We start from the raw sequence: 22792 nt of genomic DNA, 5'->3' as shown, positions 1-22792 counted from the left end.
TATACATATATACAACGGAACATTACTCAGTCTTCAAAAGGCAGGAAGTTCTGACCCATGCTATAACATGGATGAACCCCAAGGTCATTCTGCTGGGCAAAATAAGCCAGACACAAAACGATGAACACCGTATGATTCCACTTCTAGAAGGTACCTAGAGTAGTCAGATTCCTAGAGACAGAAAGCAGAATGGTGGTTGCCAGGGGCTGAGGTGAGGGGAAGGAAGAAAGGGAAGTTAGTGTTTAATTGGTATAGACTTTCCATTTTGCAAGATGGAAAGAGTTCTGGAGATGGATGATGGTAATGGTTGCCCAACAATTGTGAATATACTTAACACCACCAAACTACACACTTCAAAATGCCCTGCCTGTAGCCAGTCACCCCCACCTTCCTCAGATGCTTTATTTCTCTCAATGCCCCTACCCCTGGTGAAAAGCCCTGCCACTCCAGCACCTGAGAGGTTTCAAGCATTTCCTGGGATGATCCCACTGGAGCCAGCAGGACAGGCAGCAGCCATCGATTCTGACTCACCTCTGTGCTCACCTCTTCAGATCCTGGACACCAACTCCAAGAGGCTTCCCCCTCCCCAGCCACTTCAGCTCCCCCAACTGGGGGCACCACCCCCTCCCCACCTCACCTGCCTCTGCTAAAGCCTCTCCCAGGACTGACAACAGAACTGCTTAGACCAAAAGACACTGAGTACCCCAAATATGCTTCTCCCACTGATGTCTGAGACCCAGTACCCCTTTCAGACCTGACCCACTGTAGATACCTATCAAATGAACCAGTGCCCAAACACAGGTCTGACAGCCCCGAGGGTGGCTCAGCTTTCTTGCCCTAGTGCATCTCCATCATTTCAGATTCCTCTCTGCTTCCCCTTCCAGTCCTGCCTGGGACCCAGATTCTCCAGTATTAAATATATATACAGGGGCGTCTGAGTGGCTCAGTTGATTAAGCGTCTGACTCTTGATTTCAGCTCAGGTAACGGTCTCATGGTTTGTGGGTTTGAGCCCTGTGTGGGGCTCTGTGCTGACAGCATAGAGCCTGCTTGGGATTCTCTCTCTCCCTCTCTGTGTCTCCCCTGCACGTGCGCTCTCTCTCTCACACACATAATAAACACTGTATGTATGTGCGTGTGTGTGTATATGTGTGTGTGTGTTTATACATACATATATATGTATATATATATATATATATATATATATATATACATATATATATATATATAATTTCTGACACTTGCTAAAAATGGTAAAGCAGACTCTATGTAGGACCATCATGATAGTTATAGGGACCGCTGCAGTGGAGTTCTGGAGGAGAGCAGGCTCAAATTCAAACACAGCAAGGACGAGAGAGGACTTACAGCCAAGGAGCAAGCTGAGTGGGAGGCAATGGATGGGAACTTGCTAAGAGAAACATCAGGGGTAATGGGGATTCTGGCTAAAATGATCTAAACAGGACTCTTGCTGAAGGCAGGCCAGGGAGAGGGGGGATTGAGGGGGAGGAGGGGGAGGGACCTGACCGGATATCCAGGGTCAGGGGTTCTGGCTAAGCTGAATTGGCAGGGCTCTTGCTAAAACTAGATTTCACAGAGAAGTACACAGATGGGCCTGGGAGAAAGTCATGGAACCTGCCCACAGTGCAATTAAGAAGACAGTCTCCTCCCCAGCCTCTCTCCGGCTTTGTGAATAGACTTTCATCAACAGTGTTTAAACATGAAGCCTGCCATCATTCCACTATTCTTTTCTCAAAATATGTCTTTTAGAAAGATGGGCCCAAGTCTCCCGAACACATTTGTCTTAAGTAACTGTAAATGGCGGCCTTTCCTCTTCCCTATGTGTCCCCTGAGAACTGTTAGAAGTCCTCAAGATGCTCACTAGTTCTCATCAATGGCCACTAGATGGCAACATTATGCACCAGTTAAAATTTCCCAAAGCGCACAGCTAGAGAAACCAACAGAGGCTCTAAATTCAGCAAAAAGTAATGAATGGGAGTTAGAAGGGGAAGTGGAAAACAGGGACTTTAAATTCCGGCTCCCCCTCCTTCTGCATGGCTATATAACCTTGGACATGTCCTTTATCCTCCCAGAGCTTCTGCACCTATAAAATGGAGTTGTGGGGGCACCTACTCCTAAGGAAGTGATTAATGCCCCTTTAGGTGCATCTTAGGACCTTCTGGGGAACTTATAAAAACTGTGAAGTCCAGCCTCTACCAAGTCCATTTAAATCAGAATCTCTAGGTGTGCCTCCCCCCACCATGTGGTACTTAGAAAAACAAACAAACAAGAAAAGCCTCCCCAGACAAATGCAGTGAGGGCCTTTAGGGCAGTAGTTCTCTAAGCTTGAGCACATCAAAATCACTTGAAACTCTTAAATAACACAGACTGCTGGCCCCACCCAAGTTTCTGATGTAGCAGGAGTAGGGTAGGGCCCAAGAACTGGCCGATGCTGCTGGTCAGGGCCACCCTTTGAGAACCACGGCCACGGAGGGAGAAAGTGAGATAATGCATATACAGCACTGAGCCCTGCACCTGGCACAAAGCAAGTCCTCCATGAATGTCGGTTTACTCTTTTCCTTAACCCACTGCTGGGGTTCCAATGGTGTGTGTGAGTCACCTTGGCACCCACCTAAGCCCAGCTTGACACTAGACACTCTGCCATATACTAGCTATATGCCTCAATTTCACATCTGTAAAATGGGAGTGAAAACTATCTTGTCAGGATGTGATGTGAGGAAATAATATATGTAAAGTACCTGACACAGGATAGGTCTCAAGAAGTGATAGCTAATCTTCATGACCATGGATTAGGGAATAGTTTCTTCAGTTTGATACCACAGGTACAAAAGACAAAAGAAAAAAACGTATATAAACTGGACTTCACTAAAATAAAAAGCTTTTGTGTTTCAAAGCACACAATCAAGAAAGTAACGACAACTCAAAGAATAGGAGGAAACATTTGCAAGCCACATATTTGCTAAGGGACTTATTTCTTGACATGGAAAAAAACTTCCAATACAACAACAAAAAAAGACAACCCAATTAAAAATGGGCAAGTGACTTGAACAGACATTCTTCAAGAACAAAAGATACACAAACAGCAATAAGTATGAAAAGATGCTTAACGGCATTAGTCATTTGGGAAATGTGAATTAAAACCGTGTTGAGATAGCACTTCATACCCACCGGGACAGATATTAACAAATGTTGGTGAGGGTGTGGAGAAACTGGAGACCCTATATATTTCTGGTGCAAGTATAAAGCAGAAATACCTCGACGACTAAATTTAGAGGTTACCATATGACCGAGCAATCCCACTCCTAAATATATGCTCCAAGAGAATTAAAAAAACATCCTCATGCAAAAACCTGTACACAAGTGTTCATAGCAGTCTTATTCATAACAACCAAAAAGGGGCAGCATCCCAGATGTCCACCAAGTGATGAAAGAATACACAGACATGGTCTATCCACACATGAGAATATGATTCAGCCGTGAAAAGAAATGGCAGTTCTGATACATGTTAAGTGAAAGAAGCCAGTCACAAAAGGTCACATGTTATATGATTCCATCTGTATGAAATGTCCAGAATAGGCAAATCCACAGAGACAGAAAAGTAGATTAGTGGTGGCCAGAGGCTGTGGGGAAGAGGAATGGGGAAACACTGCTAACGGGTACTGGGTTTCTTCTGGGGTGATGCAAATGTTCTAGAATTAGATGATAGTGACTGATGTACAACTCTGTGAATATACAAAAAAGACCAAAAAAAAACATTGAACTGTTTACAGTTCAATTTACAAGATGAACTTTATGATCTATTAATTGTATCTCAATAAAGCTCTTATTTTTTTAATTATTTTAAATGTTTTTATTATTTGAGAGAGAGACAGAGAGCAAGCAGGAGAGAGGCAGAGAGAGGGGGAGACACAGAATCAGAAGCAGGCTCCAGGCTCTAAGCTGCCAGCACAGAGCCCGACACAGGGCTCGAACCCACAGACCACAAGATCGTGACCTGAGCTGAAGTCGGTTGCCCAACCGACTGAGCCACCTAGGGGCCCCTAAACCTCTTATTTTTAAAAGGGAAGTATCTATGGGTACCTGGGTGCTAAGTTCATTGAGCATCCTACTCTTGATTTCAGCTCAGGTCATGATCCCAGAGTTGTGAGATCAAGCTCCACACTGAGCTCTGAACTGACCATGGAGCCTGCTTAAGATCCTCTCTCTCTCCCACTGTCCCTTTCCCCTACTCGTGCACTCACACACTCTCTCTCTCTAAAATAATAAATAAATAAATAAATAAATAAATAAATAAATAAATAAATAAAATGGGAAGTATCTATATTCTTTATTGGTATTGTTTGTCATGGAGAGAATGACATTTGGATTGAATTTCAGGGAGTTGGGAGGGCCTGGAGGTTCTTGGGGAGATGGAATCCAGGCAGTGGAGATGTCATGTGCAAAGGTCCCGTGGCCCAACAGAGCACTGTGCTTGTAGAGAACTCAATCCTCCAGCATGGTTGGAGCTGAGAAGTAGGGAGTGGGGCTACACGGGCATCAGGGTACTGAATGCCAGGCCCAGAAGCTTGGACTTTGTCCCAGGGAGTAAAAGATGGTGGCTGTCATGCAGGAACTGGCACCAAACAGCAGACCAATGGGAATAGAGGGGGAATGGGTTAGAGGGATAAGGTGAGGGACAGTAGGGGTCCCAGATATGAAGGCATTTCAGGGCTGGTCTTTGGGGCAGAAGTGGAGACAAACCATCCCCCATCAAGCCTTCCTAGTCCCCAGGAGTCTAGACACTGCCCCCCCAACCCACTGCCCTGACCCCAGCCTCCCTCACCCAGGCTAAGGACCACCATGTTTCCCCACAAGTGCCCCCAGCCAGGACTCAGAACTGGAAAGAAACTTTCCCAGAATCACAAACAGTCCAGAGGGAGCTGTTCTCAGGATGATCCCTCAGCCCGAGGCAGAGGCAGAGGAACCCCTAACGGCAACCAGATTCTCAGACACAAGGAGGTGCAAAAACAGCCAAAGGTTTTGAAGAGCTGTCCACATAGACAAAAGACCCCCAGGTTCCTCATCTCCATAGGTTTGGCTGCCCCCGCCCCCCAGAGAGGCCCAGTTTGAGTGCCACAGCCCCATCCTGTCCCTTCCATGCCACCAGGCTTGTGAAAACAGTACATAAACACAGAGGCAATAGGTCAGAGACACCCTGTGAGTATGAGCTTCAGCGCAGGGGCTGGGGAGGATTTCTTTCGGCTGGTTAGTCTCTCTTGTTTCCCTCCTGGTTCTCAGTGGCATGACAGGTGGGTGAAGCCAGGGGATCTCCAAGATCTCTGCCAGCCTGAGTGATTAGTCCCGTCCAATCCGCCCTGAGTTCTCTCCAGCAGCCTCCTTCTCCAGGACGAGCTGGACTGTGCCCAGAAGACCTGACTCGGGCCATAGGGGATGGGGAGGGGAGCAGGGGGCAGTGTGTGCTGAGGGGTGTGGAGGTGGCCTAAATAAGGGATGGACCTGCACAGGCAGGAGGCAGACGTCCCAGGTCGGCCAGGTTCCGACTCCGCTGTCACACTGCTGGGCCCAGAACTGGGGCCGGAGCCCTGTTGGCCCCATCGAGAGGCAAGACTGACCTGCCCCTGACCCACCTTCCTGCCCCACAGATGGCAAAGACTCTGACCCATTGTTCTCCAAGACACTTTGACAGAGGACACAAGGAATGTGCGGCCTGGAGACAGGAAGTCCTGGCTTTCAAGGGGCCAGTGCTCTGCCAGACTCAGGCCTGCCCCCCAGACAGGGAAGCAGGGGCTTTAGTCTCCACCTTTGAGCCAGGCTTTGACTTCTGTGGCCTCCGCAGGAGACAGGGGTGCAGAAGGACTGGTCAATGGGATAACGTGGCAGATGATTCCAGATGATGGGGGAGGAAGGTGCTGCTCCAAGGCCTGGCCCTCCCCTGGGCAGCTGTACCCACTCACACACCCATCAACACCTACACAGTCAATCCAGATGGGTGCCTTACATGCTCTATGTGCGCTCTTAAACATACACATGCAGCCACCCGGCTGCCCAGCAAACGCTATGCTCATGTGGTGCCCTGCCCACACCCTCAAGTGTGTCCCACTATCAACTTCTATGGACATCATTGTCACGACTCATGTTTATCAAGCACTTACTGATGCCAGGGACTGCTCCATGCACTTTCCACCAACCCCATGAGAAAGGCATGCGATCACCCTCATTTTACAGAAGGAGAAACTGAGGCACCAAAGGCTGTATGGCTCAGCTGGGATCGGCAGGACGGTAAGTGGCAGGCATTCTCAGGACATAACCACGGGGACCCTTCGGAACCCTCACCGACTGCTCCTTGGTCCCCTCAGCCCCAAAGCACGGGAGCGTGGCTTCCTACCAGCGTCCCCCGGATGTTGTGGGAGAAAAGTGAGAAACATCTGGGAAAGTGCTCGGCGGATAAGGTATTGTTCTCACTGTCGGGAATTCAATTCCTGCTCAGCTAGTCCTTTCCTGGCTGAGGAGAGGCCTCAGTCGGGCTCCAGCAACGGCACCTGCACAGCAGCGGTGGCCTGAGGTTCCCCAGCCTGCAGCCTCTCCCTGGCCTGACCGCAGGATGCTACCCTGGACCAGGCAATTCTCCTAAAATTCAGGGCTCTGCAGGTCCCTGACAAGTGGGAGGCCTCAGGTGTGCCCCTGCCCAAGCTCCTCAGGGAGGCAGGAGCGGCTCTCCGCCACTGGCCTCATCCAGCCAGTCCCCGATTCACCCTCACAGAACCTCAGTGCTTCCCTCCACGGGATGGCTTCTTGCCAAGGAGGCCTCCGCACCTTCGGCCTTAACCATGCCCTCTGCCTGGCCAGTCCTTCCTCCTGCTCTGTGCTTGGGCAGCTCGTGCCTATCCTTTCAACATCTTGGGGACTCCCATCCTCCGCGGCTCCCCAGGGCCACCTCCAGGCACCCTCGGCATGGGGCATACACCTCTGTTCCCACCCCGGCCCCACCCAATGCAGCTCACACTAACGTGAAACATCAAAGGCAGGGACCAAGCCTGGGTCATGTCTGCATCCCCCATGCCGAGCACAAAGCTAGGCAAAGACTGGACACCATTAACAGTATATTTTAATAATAGATGAGCATAAAACATTGTTACCCAATGACAATTCGTCAGGAGTAGGATGGTGTAAAGTGAGCACTAAACTGGGAACCAGAAGATGAGCACTGGAATCCTGGCTCTGCTACTTGAGAGCTGTGTGACCTTGGGCAAGTTCCTCAGCCTCTCTGAGCCTTGGCTCCCTCTTAAGAAAAATGAGCATATGAACAGCATTGACACTTCTCAGGGCTATAGTGAGGAATCATTACACAAGAAAACAGGCAAGGGGCCCTATAGGTTTTGGAACGGAACAAGTGGGGGGCAGGTGGAGTGGAAGCTTCCCAGGGGGCATGATGCTCCCAGAATGGGAATCTAGGCAGGCTGGATGGAGGGGCAGTATGTCTGAGCTGGGCACTGAAGCGCTGGGTGGGAGGTTTGGGCAGGCAGAGCTGGGAAGCGAAGAGCATCCTCGGAGGCAGTGGCTGGAGCAGCTCAGCCTGAGATGGGATGGAGGCAGTGGGGCAGGGCTGGCACGCTCACGGGAGCCCTGGTCTGAGCCAGGCGCTGCCATGCTGGGCCACGTACATGATGCTGCAGCAGGGGCAGAGCCATACCCCCCTCACAAGGCCACCGGGAATACTGAAAAGAAAGCACAGGGCCTGGAGCGGAGGTGGCACATAACTGGTGCTGAGTTCACAGCAGTGTCGGTGACCGCAACGGCTCCACCCCAGACTCAGAGTTTATCACGGGCTGGCCTCTTTTCTTCCCTGGGCGCCCACCCGGAGCCAGACACAGAGCTGTGCGCCCAGCGGGGCTGAGAGTTGGATGGATGGATTGAGTCAGAGCCTCTTTGAAGGCTTCAAGAAGAGGCCCCACCATGTGCCGGGATATACCACAGAACACAGGTGTATACCCAACCCCGCGCCTTGTGTCTGCCTCAACATGCCAGTGGTCGTTGACCCATTCCGTGCCTCACTCATGCATTCTTTCATTCAATGAAATGGGCAGGAAAGCCTGGGCATGGGGGAAGGGTGGGCAGCGAGGACATGACCTCAGGAAACAGAGGCCATGGGTCAGAATTTCCATTCTACCACTGACAAGCTCTGATCGTGGAAAGCAGTTCATTCCCAGTCTCTGTTTCCCCCTCTGCATAATGGGGATGACGACAGTCCTGCCCCTCAGGGTTGCTCTGAGGACTGAAAGAGGAGTCCCTGGAAAGAGAGCTCAGGGCTCTGAGGACACGCATGCCATGACTCCCAAACCTGAGCATCCAGAGAGCTGCAAATGCATCGCAGGCCTCAGGGCTCCACTGCCAGCCATTCTGACTCCATCAGTCTGCATGTGAGGGCCAGGAATCTGCATTTTCAACAAGCGCCGCCCCCCCACCCCAAGTGGCTGGGAGGCAGCTGGCCTGAGGACCACACTGTAAGAAATTTTACCTGCTTGGTAAAATGCTTGTCCCTGCAGTCATTTATTTATGCTGTCTTATTTGATCCTCTGGACGGCCCTGCCAAGTGTGGACTGCAACCCATTTCACAGGTAAAGAAACAGGCTCAGAGCGGCATGTCAACCACCCTGGGTCACACAGCCAGTGAGAGGCCAGGGTAGGATCTGAACCAGGTCGGCCGACACCCAAGTCTGAACCTCTCCAAGCAGGACACCACAGGGCCGAGTCTCCAGTCAGCTTTCGTCCTGGCAGAGGCTAGGTGGGTGTCCTCAGGCCTCACTGCCACACTCCCAGTCCACCCCACCATCCTGATTGTCGCTTCCTCCTCCACTGCTAATCAGGTCTCACAGACCATCCCGTTTCCTGCCGGCCCACCGGCTGCCTCCTTTGCTCCTGATGGCACTTCCCGGCCTTGTGCCTTCCCAGTGCCTCTTGTGCCTCCAGAGGGGTTGGAGCAGGGGCTGGGTGGTGGCAGAAATCGGACATGAGCTCCCCAGGAGCCCCAAGGGCACTAGCCTTCCTCCCATGGCCTGGACTACCTCTTCAGGGTGACCACATCCCTGCCCCAGGGCACATGCCTGGATAGCCATCCCTTTGTTCACAGATGACAGGAACAGCAGGCTTCGGGGCAGAGTCAACTTTCCTGTGGACTGGGAGTACAAAGGGAATCAGCAGATGGTGCCAACACAGACCCTGTCCCCATCTGCCACCAGCGACAAGTCTGAGACCCCACAGGAAGTGAGGCCAGGCCCAGCCCGGTCCCACAGGCACGTACACCACAGAGCAGGCAGAGAGCCCAGGCTGGGGCGTGCAGAGCCAGGAGCATGGGGCTGAGGGACCAGCTGGCCTGGGGCCACATCCACCCTCTGGCTGGGGAAGACAGAGTTAAGCCTGTTGGGGAAGAAAATAAGAAAACGCTGCGCCTTTGTTTGTTCATTCCACCAAAAGTGATGGAATGTGCTGGATCCTGTGCAGAGGCCCGCCTCAGGACCGTCCTCCCTCCACAGGTCGCTCTTCTCCCTCCAGCATCATCTAGAAGTCCCCTCCACACAAACATAACTTTAAAGACACACACACACACACACACACACACACACACACACACACACACACACACACAGAATCTCTCTCCCATTTCTTGTTCCTGTTCACTGTGAAGCTGTGATCACACTCATCTCCCCCTCTTCATCCCTGTTCACCAGCCCCTCTAATCTGCCTTGTCTACCCCCATTCCACTTAACCTGCTCTGTCCACAGCTGTCTGTGACTTCCAGCTTCCAAATCTGCCCTCCCCTTACCCAGCTGACACCCTGTCCTCGTCTTTGCCTGCTCTCCACAGCCCTGCCCTCTCCCGGCTTTCCCTTTTCCCCGCCAGGCTCTCCTAGAAGATATACAAATCTCAGATGCCAGGGGCCTCCCTCCCTCTAAGTTCATCCACTCCCACAGCCTCACGGAAATAAGCCATAAGATCAGAGCTTCTAAACCTCATCCCTAAGCCACCTGTATGCACCCGTCTCCAACTGCAAACCTGGCATCACCACCTGGGTGTCCAAAAGCCATCTCCAACTCAACATGCCCCAAAGAGACAGATCTTTATCTCACCTTCCCAAAAATCATTTTCCCACCCCGTTCCCCAGCTCCATACCCATGTCCTCAGACTTACTGAGTGCTTCTGGGCAAGACGTTCTCCCTCTCAGGTCTCTGTCTGCCCAGTCCCGTAAAGGAGCACATTTGGGACTTCCCAACTGCTCGCTCAGGAGAAAACGAGAGCAACCATTCAAAGGACACACTCCCACCACCCTGGGAGATTCCCAGTCAGTTGAGCTGATCAGGTCTGTTCAGTTTATAAAAGCTCCTCCTAGGACTCTCCAGGTTCACAGAATCTGTGCCCCTCCTGCCCCCAGCTGCTTGGTTCTGACGGACCGGATCCCGCCCTCAGTTTCATTTTGACTCTCGCTGATCCCAACACCCATGTGAGTTTGAGGTCTGATTATCCCCATTTACAGATGAGGAAACTGAGCATCGGGCCAGGGAGGGAGATGTGTCTGGCTCCAGGTCCCATCAGGAGCAGAGCTGAGGCCTGGGACTGGGATCTGACCTGAGCGTGCCAGGCCCGGTCCAGGCCCAGGCCTCTACGAGCACAGCCCGGCTGGGCCGAGGCAGCCGCCCACCACAGAGCCTGCCTATCTGCAGCCAGCCCGGCCCTCACAAAGGAACAATAACAGGAAACCATCCCAGGGGGAAGTGGGCCAGGGCCAGCTGGAAAACCTGAAGGGGCGGCAGCCAGGCCTCCCTCACTGACCGGGTGTGGCTCCCCTCGAGAGGCTATCGGCTGAGCTCCACGGAGCTCCACAGCAGCTCAGCCAAACGGACAGACGGAACCAAGACACCTCTCGGTCCGCGAGCTCGGTGAGTGCGGAATCCCCGCCCCTACTCCACCCCAGACGCCTCACCAAGCACCCGAGCTGAGAGGGTGCTTGGCTGCCCCATCTGTAGAGCGGTCGTTGTTGGGGTCCCGGGGAAGAGCCATTCCTTGGGGGCGGACCGAGTCTCCTCCTGGCTCAGAGCGGTGAGCTAGTGGTGGTGTCGTGGGCACAAGCGGGCATTCTCAGGACTTGGTGGGGGAAGTTCTTCCACGTGTAGACCCTCCAACTCCATGAGCCTTGAAGGCCCACTGGCTTCCATCCACGCCATGTTTCAGAGAGCACAGGGGTCTGAGTTGCCAGCACTCAGAGGCAGAAGAGTGGCACCCGGGCCTAGTCTCCTCTTGGGTGGCCCTCCCCCACGGGAGAGGATTTACCAAAGCCTCACATCATCCCTCCTACCAATGTTCTGTTATGGCATTGGGAGAGGAGCCCTGGAAGGGGAGCTCTGAGCCGCGGCCCCTCTCTGTCAGCCAGCACCACCATTTTTAGAAAAGGCAAGCTGAGGCTTGGCTCTGGGCACCTGAGGCCCTGCCTATGGATCCCTCCCCTCCCTGCCCCGGACACTTCAGGGACCAGGTACAAGCCACGGGAGCTGTGGTCGGCAAAGCGGCCCACCCTTTCTCCCCAGACGCCCCAAGTTTGGGACCCCACAGCCCTCATGTTTTGCGGAAGTTCCCCCAAAACGAATCGAAGGCAGGCAGTTTAGGGTGGGATGCCCAGCTCTATCACTCCTTCCCATGTTACTCCGGGAAAATTACTCAGCACCTCCAAACCTCCATGTTCTCCAAACCTCTGTGTGTTTGTCTGAACAAGAGACAGTGACTCTACAAGCTGTTGTGGGAACTGCAGGTGATACAGACAAAAGGTTCTCTTTTTTTATGTTTATTTTTATTTTGAGAGAGAGAGAGAGAGAGAGAGAGAGAGAGTGAGTGGGGGAGGGACAGGAAGAGAGGGAGAGGGAGAATCCCAAGCAGGCTCCGCGCTGACACAGGGCTCAATCTCACAAACCATGAGATCATGTCCTGAGCTGAGATCAAAAGTCAGATGCTCAAGCAAATGAGCCACCCACATGCCCCAGGATAAAAGGTTCTAACTGACGGAGCACTCGATTCTACTACTGCGAGAGTTAGAGGAGTCCTTTCTCCATTCCGCAGGGGGTACGACTGAGATGGGTGAGACTGAGCAAAGTAAGAGCAGGAGTGGGGATGAGAAGCAGGATCTGCACCCCAAAGCCCAGACTCTTTCCAGCACCATGCCTCAGCTTTCTCATCTGTACAATGGAGGAAGCAGTCTTCTGGTGAGCCTAGTGAAGAAGGCAATGTACACACCCAGCACTGGCTCCAGGAATGGCTCAGGGGAGGGGTGCCTTCAAGAAATCACAGCTGAATTTACCCGCCACACCAGAGCTGTGAATGTCCTCAAGGTTTTGACCCCCCAAGGTCAGCCATTCCATGGCAGGTGGGAGTGAAGAGGGCGTAGGTGAGAGGATGTTGACTCAGCAATTCCTCTGGCAAGAACTCTGGGCCCCGGGCTCACTCCCCACCCCAAGGACGGTGCTGCTGTGTGAAGGGGGCAGACAGGATCCCCCAAGATGTGAAGGGTCTGCTGGGGGAGGCAGGAAGCCTAGGCAGCTTGGAGGATTTGGGGAGGCTGGCTGGCCACAGGGTTTTTTAGAGCAGGCAGCGCCAGAAAGGCTAGTGACACTGGAGGCCATGAATGCCAGGACCAGGAGCTCTGGCTGCCCGTTAGGTGGTAGGGAGCAGCAGAGTCCGGCCACCTTGGGAGCCCAGCCCAGAGGGCAGCAGGTGGCCTCCAAGGGGCCCAGGAGCTGCTGAGCCCCCAGGCAGCCCTACCAATTCCCACTGACTGCTGCAAGGCAGTAGGGAAGGCGTGCACTGGCCTCGCAGGGGTTAAGCTGCCCACCCTGCAGTCTCAACCTGACCAATTGTGCTGCTAAACAAGGGCCGGACATGAGGGCAGGAAACCAGAGGGGCCACACTTATTTTCTTCCAAAGTTGGCTGACTCACAGTTCTGCTGCTGCCTCGGGGACAAGAGGTGAACACAGTGGCCACTCGCTCTGGAAAAATCTTGGGCCCCTCCCCTATGGGGATCCATCCCTGCTACTTCTGGCCATCTCTGCACCCCCTCGGCATCCTTGAAGCTACTAAAAGAAATCCCATTTGACAGAGGAGACCACAGATGCTGAGAGAGACCAAGCAGCCAGTCCCAGGCTACACAGCAAGCATGAGATGGAAGCAAAAATATGAGGCCAGCCCCTTCTGACCCCACAGCCCCACCACACTCCACTGTGAAGCTTAGAGAGGAGAAAAGTCAGAGAGGATTGAACCTGACAGTTCAAGCCACAGAAGCAGGCATGAGGACAAGCTAGGAACCCAATGATCCTGGGAGGAATGTTGTAGGAGACAGGTCCTACCCTGAGGAGCTTGGTTTCTGGCTAGAAATACTAAAAAGCCCATCCTGACACAAGCCCAAGCAGATAATGGGTGGAAAAATCCCAGCAGGCTTCCTGGAGGAAGAGCAGGAGCCCAGAGGATATTGAGAGGTATTTCTGGGCTTCAGTCTTCTAATCTCTCTGGGCAGGGGATGGATCAAATGGTCCCTAAACTCATTCAGAGACCTCCAGATTATCTGTCTTGGGACACAGTAACAGTCAGATCCTGGCAGGAAGGGAAAAAAGGGACCCCAGGGACAGGTAGGCAAAGAAAAAGATTTCCTTCTGGAGAACAGAGGGGTGTAGGAGGTGGGCCCAGGGCACAAAGAGGAAATGCAGTCAGGTATGAGTTGGCCAGTCAAGCCCACAGTCACCAGGCTGGAGTGGGTGGGCACATAAAGGTCAAGACACCTGCATACTTACTGAGCACCTACTGTATACCAATTTCTCACCCATGACCTCATTTAATCCTCCTCAATAGGCAGCTATTGTTGCCTCCATTTTAGCTGAGTGAGCTGAGGCTCAGAGGGCAAGGAATGGGCCTGAGGCCACGCAGCTTTTGAGAAGCTGGGCCAATACAAATAGGCAGGTGTGTGGGCCTCATTCTGTTGCTCCCATTGACAGCCTCAGAGCCCCAGTCAAAGTCACAAAGCCCACAGAAGGCTGGAAAAGTCTCCCTGGTGTGGGTAAGGGGTGTTCTATACTTGAAGCTTGAAGCTGCCCCATTAGAAGACAGGGGTATAGACTGGATGGCCCTAGAACTCAGAAACCCAGCAGGAAATTGTTTCAATTTCAACATTTGGTGAATCGCTAGTATCTACTTGAAAGATTGTATTGAGAATTCAGGGGCTGAGTTCAAATTCAGTGGGGATGAATACTGTAATCCTGTGATCAGTGATGTCTCACAGGTATGGAAAGGGGTGAGTGGCAACTGATGAGTTTGTCTTGCCAGCCATATGTAAGAGGTCCTCTGCTCAGGGATACGTGTGTGTTCATGTGTCCCCATGCAGGGGAACAGCCTGTGCAAAAAGCCTGCTGGAGAGAGGAAGAGCAATGTGCCTTCCAGAAATGTCTACTCTCCTCATGGTTGGAAGGAGCAGGGAGATGAGGGAGAGAAAAGCCAGAGAGGTGGGCAGGGGACATGCTATGCTGGGCCTTGAACACAGGCTCAGGAGCTAGGTTTCATCCTGCAAGGATGGGGAGCCAGGGAGGAGAGGTCAGCAGGGGAGCAGCATGGTCACCTCGAAGGGAAGTAGAGACAGGGAAGCTATTGGCAGGACCCCAGGGAAGGGGCTCAGGTCTGGGACCCACAGGATCAGGTCCCTAGGCCGAATTGGGCTGCAAACCAGGAGAAAGCCCCAAGAGGCCAGCTCATAGCTGCCTAATTGCCCCAATACACCCCATGCCCAAGGCTCACAGGGCCTCACCCTCCATCCTCCCAGTGCCCGTGGCTGCGAAGACCCAGCTGTAAATGCTGAGGATCAGGCAGACAATGAGGGCGTCCCTGAAGGAGTCTGTTCTAGACTGAGGCTCAAGGTGGTGGCGTAGGAAGGCAATGAGGAGAGCCATCCACGGCCACACAGGGAGCGCGGGGGGGGGGGGGGGGGTGTCCAGCACTTGCCCCTCCCACAGGCACAGCCCCCACGTGTTCTGGGCCTTCCTCCCAAAGTCCAGCCCCTGACCCCTGACCCCGGGCCTCTGGGCTAGAGTCCAGAGCCTGTGGGAGGTTGGGCTGGAACTGATCGTCCTGTCCACCCTGAGGCTTTGCCTGGGGCTGGGTTCAGCTGCCAGATCTTGTCCCAGCTGATGGGGGTATACTGCACGGGTACAGAGGGGCCGCTCTGCATAGCAGAGACTCTTCAGGAGCCGGCGTGGGCAGATGAGTGGACACAGGGTGTGTACTTATGCGGACGTAGGTCAGGGTGTTGTGTGTCCATGCAGCGTGAGGATGTCATGTGTGTATCCCTGACCTGCAAGCTTCCTCTACCCCACTCCAAAGGGCTCTCCAGCTTGCCTGATTACCCCCTCAAGCCCAGACCCAGCCCCTGAGCCTCAAGCTTGAGCAGAGCTCTGGTCAGGTCAAGAAGCAGGGGTCTGCCACTGGTTGGGGGCAAGACGAGCCCAGGGACACCTGCCAGGCTGGCTCACTGAGGGGCTACCAGCTAGATCCAGGCTTCCTAAGATCTATTTCGCTTAAAAAGGACCAGCCCCAGCCCCTCCCCTCCCTTTGTCTCCCTCTGTGTCCCCCTAGCCCTTTTCCAAATCACAGAGCTGAGCAGACTTCACAGCCCCTTCAAGACCAAATCCCAGCGACAGATGGGCCCACAAACAGAAAGGGACCAAAGGGATGTTTGCCTAATGTCTCACAGCAGCTCAGAGAGAGGTAGGACTCACTCTTGGACTGAGACACTCAGCCCAGTCTGGACCCTGCTGGCCCCCACCTCCAGCTTCCTACTCTTCTCCATCAGCACACCTCACAATTTTAAACTGTATGTTTTTTATCAAGCGGTTAGTATACTCCTCCATGGGAGTACAACCTGTGTTTGCTCCCCGCATGTAGTTCAGTGCCTGGCACACAGTAGGTGTTCAATAAATGTTTGTTGTGTGGCTATGTATGCCCAGGGCTCCAGAGAAAGCTTCAGAGAAGCGGTGACATGTAACTAAATCCAGGCAGAGGAGACAGAATGTCAAGTGCAGAGGCCGGAAGGGTGTGACCAAGCCCAGTGGGTGCTTGTTATTTTAAATGTTTATTTATTTTTGAGAGAGAGAAAGAGAGGGGGTGGGGAGATGGACTAGGATCTGAAGCAGGCTCTGAGCTGACAGCAGTGAGCCTGATGCAGGGCTCAAACTTGCAAACCACGTGATCGTGACCTGGCCAAAGTTGGACATCCAACCGACTGACCCACCCAGGTGCCCCAAACCTGGTGGGTGTTAATGTCCTACAGGCTGGGGCTGCTACTAGAAGCTCACCAAGTACCCTCAAGACCCAGACAGGTAACTGGAGAGGAGCAGACAGAGGCACAGGCACCCGCACTTGGCTCAACCTTCAGAGCCACCCCTCAGTCCTCAGACTCAGTCCAGGCATCAAGGTTCTGACATCAGCAGTCCCACCCACTGTGGACAAAAAGCGGGATCCGAGAGCTCTCTGAGGCCCCAACCTCCCATCCGGGCAAAGGTGAGCCGGCTGTCCCCCCAGATTCTCCGAGGCTCCTCTGCCCCTTCTCCTGGGTTCCATGACTGTTCACCTTGGACCACACACTCTGTCCTCTCATTTTGGGTCTCTAAGACCTTCCCAGACCAAGTGAGAGTCCAGTGGGCCCACTCATACCCAGGAGTGCATTTGGAGCTGCCCCCAAAAGCCTCTAGAAAAGCTCCAGGGATGGGGCATGGTCACAAATCTTGGATGACAGGGACATGGGCAGGCACCTGGCCTCCGTGTGCCCACCACACACATCTGAGCTGCCAAGTAGATCCCCTTTCCCCTCAAGGCTGTCGTCAGGCAAGTTCCTGGGGCTGCTCAGCTGGGAATTTCTGAGCACAGAAATCACCTCCAAAATCCTCAGACCCTCTGCTCATCTGTCATACCCCAAATCCACCTGGCAGCATTACGACCACTCCAAAAACTTAGTGAAGGTAAAGGGCTTGTGGGGAGGTAAAGGGCTAAAATAAACCTGCCCCCAGTTGTGGCTCTGACCACACCTCCAGAGGTGCGGCCAAGGGAAATTCTGTTTCCAGCTGTGGGCATGACAAATCCTGCCAACTGACTTCCTGTCCATGAGCAGCGGGAAGAGAAACAATTGTCTGGTAAAACCCTCCTTCTCAGCCCCCATTTTGGAGGCCAAATTCCTAACACAAAATGCAAAAGACATAAATAAATGTGGCTTTTCAGTTGGAAAAGTCCCTCAGGTCCCTCTGAGTTTGGGTGTAGAAGGAGCCCAGGATTCAGAGAAAGAGCTGGGTGAGGGTTCTAGATCCATCAATTGTTTGGGTCTGTGCCTCAGTTTCTCCCTCTGTGCAATGGGGGCGGTAATTCCTATAGCCTGGGGTAACATGAAAGCCAAGCGTGGAGAACAGTATTTTATTATCATGCGTGTGAATGTCCCCACAGAGACACAGAGGGGAGGCATGGTAGGGAAAAGCAGTATTTGGGGTGAAAGGCAGACTAAGTTCAAATGCTGGCTCCGTCTCTTGCCGCTATATGACCTGGGATGACTCACTCCACCTCTCTGAGTCTCACCTGTAGAGTGGGGTTACTGCCAACTACCTTGCAGTTTGCAAGGTTTAAATGAGATAACATAAGCCACTGAGGAGGTGCTCAGGGATGTCAGCCCCCCTCCGCCACCCCAGGCAAGAAGGAACGTCTTGAGAGGGCACTCCAGGGTCACGCATGGAGACATCCTATCTGCTAAAAGTCCTTTTGCCATAAAGAGTAAAACGTTCGCACATTCCAGGGATTCAGACATGGACATCTTTGGCAGGGGGCGGGCATCACTCAGCCTACCACACTGACCTGGTCACCTCTTCCTGTCCCCCGCCCCCTAATGCTCATTTCTACCTGACCCGGGGGCACACCAACCATTTTTCCACCCCAGGGCCTTTGCACATGCTGGTCCTTCTGCCTGGAATGCCCTTCTTTCCCCTGGCATTCCTACGACTAACATTCAGATGCTGGTTGAAATGTCCTCTATCTGAAAGGCCTCCCTGATCTCACAGTCTCAGTCAGCAACACCCTACCTCTGTCGCACCCAATGTATCACTAACTGGTACTTTCCCAATTCACTTATTTTCATGGTGTTCCCACCACAGTGTGCACTCCCTGAGGACAGGCCCCATGTGCCTGTTAGCTCAGTACATGGGCTCTCACTCCATCCTGCCAAAAAGCCTGAGAACTCTCTCTCTCTCCCTATTTCTTGGTTTCACTTCTGTTTGTATTACTTTTTCATTTTTGAGTCACTTCTCACTTGGGAGGAAGAAAGGACCAGGATTCGCAGTTCCTTTGTAGGCAAAGAAGGAAATGACCCACCAGGCCTGGGCCCTGCAAGGCTAGAGCAGGGGCATGCCGGCCACCTCCCCTGAGTCAGGAGCAGCTTCCCGGCCAGGATGCCCAACCTCCCCAAAGCCTTTGTTCACTGCCTTCCTTCCCTCCTGCAGTGGCCACCCTCTCCACGTCCTACCTCAAAGGACACCAAGCCTCCTCCAGTTCCACCACCTCACAACTGAGGAAACTGAGACCCAGAGCCTCTCTCCAGACACATGGCACGTGCATTGTGGGGACTTCCTCGGAGCCCTGTCCCACCCAACCCTGGGAGCCCACTTCCTCCCACACCAGCAGCAGGGCCCACAGGGTGGGGATCTCAAACGCTAAGATCAGCAGACCCAGAGGCCAGGCTAGCCCAGCGCAGACACCCTGGGCCCTCACTGAGGACTGCCTGGCGCCAACGTCTCAGAGGAAATGTTACTAGAGTTTAGAGACCTCCTGTAATGTGCAGAATCCAGGCTCTCCCATGGACCAAGGTGGGGGATGACCAGGGTGGTGGCCTCCCATCCAGCATCTCGTGGTCCTTGTCTCTCTCTAGGCAGGCGCCCGGGTTCCCATTCCCATCCACCTGCCCTTTGCCCCTGAACCATCCCAGGAGCCACAGATGAGTGACACAGGGACCCAGCATGAGTAGACTGATGGGGTCAGGGTTGAGAGGGCACAGGCCAGCAAGGTCACAGCCTGCACCCACCATGGGGCAGTGGGGAAAATCCCTCTTCCTGGAATTCAGGAGGAAGCCAGGCCCTCATTTCTGGGTGACCCAAGATCCTGGTTCAGGCTGATCCCTGTCCTAAGAACTCCCTTCCAGAGCGAGCAAGCACACTGGGCCTGGCGCATGATGCCTCCTTTCATGGTCTTCTGTCTCCACCTTGATTGAAATTCTTTTTTTTTTTTTAAGTTTTTTAACGTTTATTTATTTTTGAGAGAGAGGGAGACAGAGTGTGGGCAGGGGAGAGGCAGAGAGAGAGGGAGACACTGAATCCCAAGCAGGCTCCAAGCTCTGAGTTGTCAGCGCAGAACCCGATGCAGGGCTCAAACTCACAAACCACAAGATCATGACCTGAGCTGAAGTCGGACGCTTAACCAATTGAGCCACCCGGGCGCCCCCATCTTGAAATTCTTAATACTCTTTGAACAGAGGGCCCCACATTTCCATTTTGCACTGGGCCCCTTCAATTATGAAGCCAGTCCCATGAGACCAGCCTTTCAATCCTCCACCCTCCCCCACCCCTGCTCTTGTGATAGTTCCTCAGCTGATCACCAACTGTGAGCTCTGGGCCTAGTGAGGGCCTGACCCTCTGGGTTAAGACATTTGGGTTTCCCAAGCACTTTCTGAAGACAGCATCAAAGCATCTTGCCACAGGGGCTCTCGTGCTGGCCAGGGGGCATGTTTGTTCAGAGGCGTCTTGAAGTCCCACCCCACAGCAGCTGTGAGGACAAGAGAGGCCAGTGGGAAAAAGCCTGAACTTTGGGGCCAGGCAGACTGGGTTCAAGTCTGGCTCTGCCGCTCCCTGCCTAGGTGATCTCAGGAATGTGAACTGAACTCTTCTGTTCCTCGGCTTCTTGGCAAAAGAAGCATTATAATTATATCCACCTGAAGGGTTACTAGGAAAATTAAATGAGATAACACACGTGAAGTGCTTGGAATGGTGTCATGCTTGTCATAAGTACTTGATAAGTGACAGCTGTTGAGGTCAGACACCAAGGCTCCATTCCCAGCCCCACCACTCGCTCCAACGTGAACTTAACCTCATGTGTAACATGGGGATAACTGGGGTCCCCGCTGCGCAGGACTTCGGGAGCCACCATCAGCATCAGCCTCACCCTCTCCTCTAGAAAACCTTCCCCGTCGGGAGCCCTCCTTGGGGCTTCCATGCCAGCGCATACGACACTTTGGGAGGAGTTTCTGCATCTGCCTTCCTCTTCCAGACCGAAGCAATCTGGGGGCAGGAAGAGTATCTGGTTCTGCTGGTATCAGCAGAGAGGGAAGGATGACAGGAGGAAGTTCAGTTGTCCCTGGGAGCTGCTCAGACCCCAGGGTGGTGACTACCATGCCCTCATGGTGTCCCCTCTCTTTGCCCAGATTGGTGCCTCTCGGGAAGATGCAGGGGCTGACGGTGCTGCTCGCCTCGGCAGGCGTGTGCCTGGGCCTGCTGGTGGCACCCGCGGAAGGCACTGACCTTGCCCAACCGGCCGCCCCCCGGCGCCAGAAGAGGGACTGGATTTGGAACCAGATGCACATCGATGAAGAGAAAAACACCTCGCTGCCCCATTATGTGGGCAAGGTAAGGCTCAGGCCCCCGAGCAGGAGTGGCATCAGCGGTGACAGTGGTGGTAAAGGCGGTGGCAGATATTGTGGTGGGTGCGGGGGCGGGGACGACGGCTGTGAGGGGGAATGGTGGCAGAGCTGGGAGAGGCGGGAGAGGCGGTGGCGGTGGTCACGGTCACAACGATGAAGGGAGAGGCGGTGGGAAAGTAAAGGGAAAGGTGAGGGGGCCGTGGTGGTGATGGCAGTAGAGGTCATGACGATTAGGGCAATCATGATGGCAAAGGGGAAGGGGAAAGTGCTGGCGGTGGTGAATGCTCTGGTTCATTTTCTCCCGGGCCTTGGTCTGTGGACTAAAAATCACCAGGGGAAGGGCCCACCTGCACACAGGGGGCCCACCTGGCCTGGGGGTTCAGGGCCTAGGGCAGAAGCAGCCAAGACTGCCATTAAATTCTCCCATCGGAAAGTCCGGAAGCCCTGAGAAGCCTTCTACAAAAATGTGCTGGTGACAGAATTCATCATCCAGGCCGCAGGTTGCCAGCCTGGTCTAGCTCTTTAAACCCGAAAAACCCCCTTCTCTCCGACTATCCCTCCCTGGCTCCCTGTCACTCTACACAAGTCCTCAGATTCTAGGACACCCATAACATGGTGCCTGACCCAAGCCTGCCCTCCAAGGCAGCACCTAAGGCTCTAACCCACACTTCCTCCCCCTTCAAAACCTGTTCATCTCCAGCCAATGTTCTAGGGCTTGGAGCTAATGTGAGTGGCCACTGAACGGTCTTACTGGGTCAAAGTACTACTGATGTCAAATCCATCCATTCTGATTCAAACCAGTGGCTCTACTGGAGGAGTTCCACACACAGTGGCAGACGGCTGGCCCAGGTATTTTGAGAGTTTTTGACAGGGAGAAAAACTCCTTACAGGTGTATAAACTCTCACCGTGTCAGTTTCTTGGAATCTGAACGCGATCCACTAAAGAAAAAAATAGATCAATGTGCCAGTAAGAGGAAGCATGGTGTCAAGCATGGGAAAGACAGCAGTGGGCAAAGACAGATAGGGTCCCTACCTTTGTGGAGCTCATGGTCTAAAAGCAAAACTGGCAGAACCAGTTCACTGCCTGGTTTTGTAAAGTTTCACTGGAACAGAGGCAAGGCCATGTACAACAAATCGCCAAAGCTGCTCTGATGGCAGAGTTGAACAGCTGCGACAAACACCACATGACCCACAAAGCTGGAAGTGTTTACTTCCTGGCCCTAATCTATAGGGGCAGCATACGTCAGACAAAGAACCCCACAAAAAGTAGGGTTGGGGGATCCCTCTGGTCACAGAGAAACAGGCTGGAAATACCCTTTGATGGGGGAGGGTGCAGCCTGGCCTTGGCACCAGAAAAGCCACAGCAGCTGGGGGCAGGGCCAGCTGGGGAATCTCCACTCACAGACTGCCCACAACCGACTGTGCCCACAGGCTCCTCTGGCTCCCTAGAATGGCTGGGAACTTTAAATGCCTCACTATGGCCGCTCAGAGAGAAAGATGTTTGACCAGGGTCACACAGGGAGACCAGGACAGAGCCCGAGGAGAACCTAGTCCTAGGAAGGCATAGGGTTCCTGACTCCCAACACAAATGTGAACTGTGTCAGAGAGGAAAATGTCGTCAATCCACCTACATCTTTCCCAATGGGATAACTGTGCCATGAATCAGCCACTGATGAGAATGGCCGGCCCCGAGAAAAATCTGCAGGGTGAGTCAGGAAGAGTCAGCAGAAAGCAGAGGCCACCTGCATCATGCGCAGCCCCGACACGGAAACCTTTAGAGGGCTCTCCCAAGGGTCTTCGAGCAGCAGGAAGAGCGTCAGGCCTGCCATCATCTGCCAACAGCATTTACTTTGCAACTGGCATGGGGCCAGGGGACAGAGGAGCTACACGCAGTCCCCACCCCGAGAAGGAACAGAGTGCTGGGGAGAGCCAAGGACAGGGCTCCAAGGATTACCTCCTCACTCCCAAAGACGTAATCTGAGGGAAGGAAATCCCTGTTTATCAAGGCCACAGTCCGGAGCCTTTGTTTACAGACTGG

The 22792-nt window shown here is 53.5% G+C and overlaps 1 protein-coding gene and 1 long non-coding RNA gene across 4 annotated transcripts in view; one reads left to right on the top strand and one right to left on the bottom strand.

Moving 5' to 3' along the window:
- Positions 1 to 10778, bottom strand: part of LOC147573425 (uncharacterized) — a 783429-nt gene extending 772651 nt beyond the window's left edge. For both annotated transcript variants that reach the window (XR_015244758.1, XR_015244759.1), the window contains exon 1: positions 10202 to 10778. This is a non-coding gene — a long non-coding RNA (uncharacterized LOC147573425). The remainder of the gene's footprint in view (positions 1 to 10201) is intronic.
- A 20-nt stretch (positions 10779 to 10798) lies between these two features.
- CDH5 (cadherin 5) overlaps positions 10799 to 22792 on the top strand; it is a 33837-nt gene continuing 21843 nt past the window's right edge. Inside the window, exons 1-2 of one of the 2 annotated variants that reach the window (XM_086689277.1) lie at positions 10799 to 10947; positions 20539 to 20740. In XM_086689277.1, coding sequence (XP_086545403.1) covers positions 20558 to 20740 — 183 coding nt within the window. In that variant the 5' untranslated portion in view covers positions 10799 to 10947; positions 20539 to 20557. Of the gene's footprint in view, positions 10948 to 20378; positions 20741 to 22792 lie in introns of those variants that run through there. The other variant, XM_086689278.1, reaches the window with a different exon arrangement.

This window comes from Puma concolor, chromosome E2, assembly GCF_028749965.1.
Source record: "Puma concolor isolate L17-30 chromosome E2, mPumCon1.1.hap2, whole genome shotgun sequence".
Lineage (NCBI taxonomy): Eukaryota > Metazoa > Chordata > Mammalia > Carnivora > Felidae > Puma > Puma concolor.
Note: the sequence above shows the minus strand (reverse complement) of the source record. Positions and strands in the feature narration are given on the sequence as shown.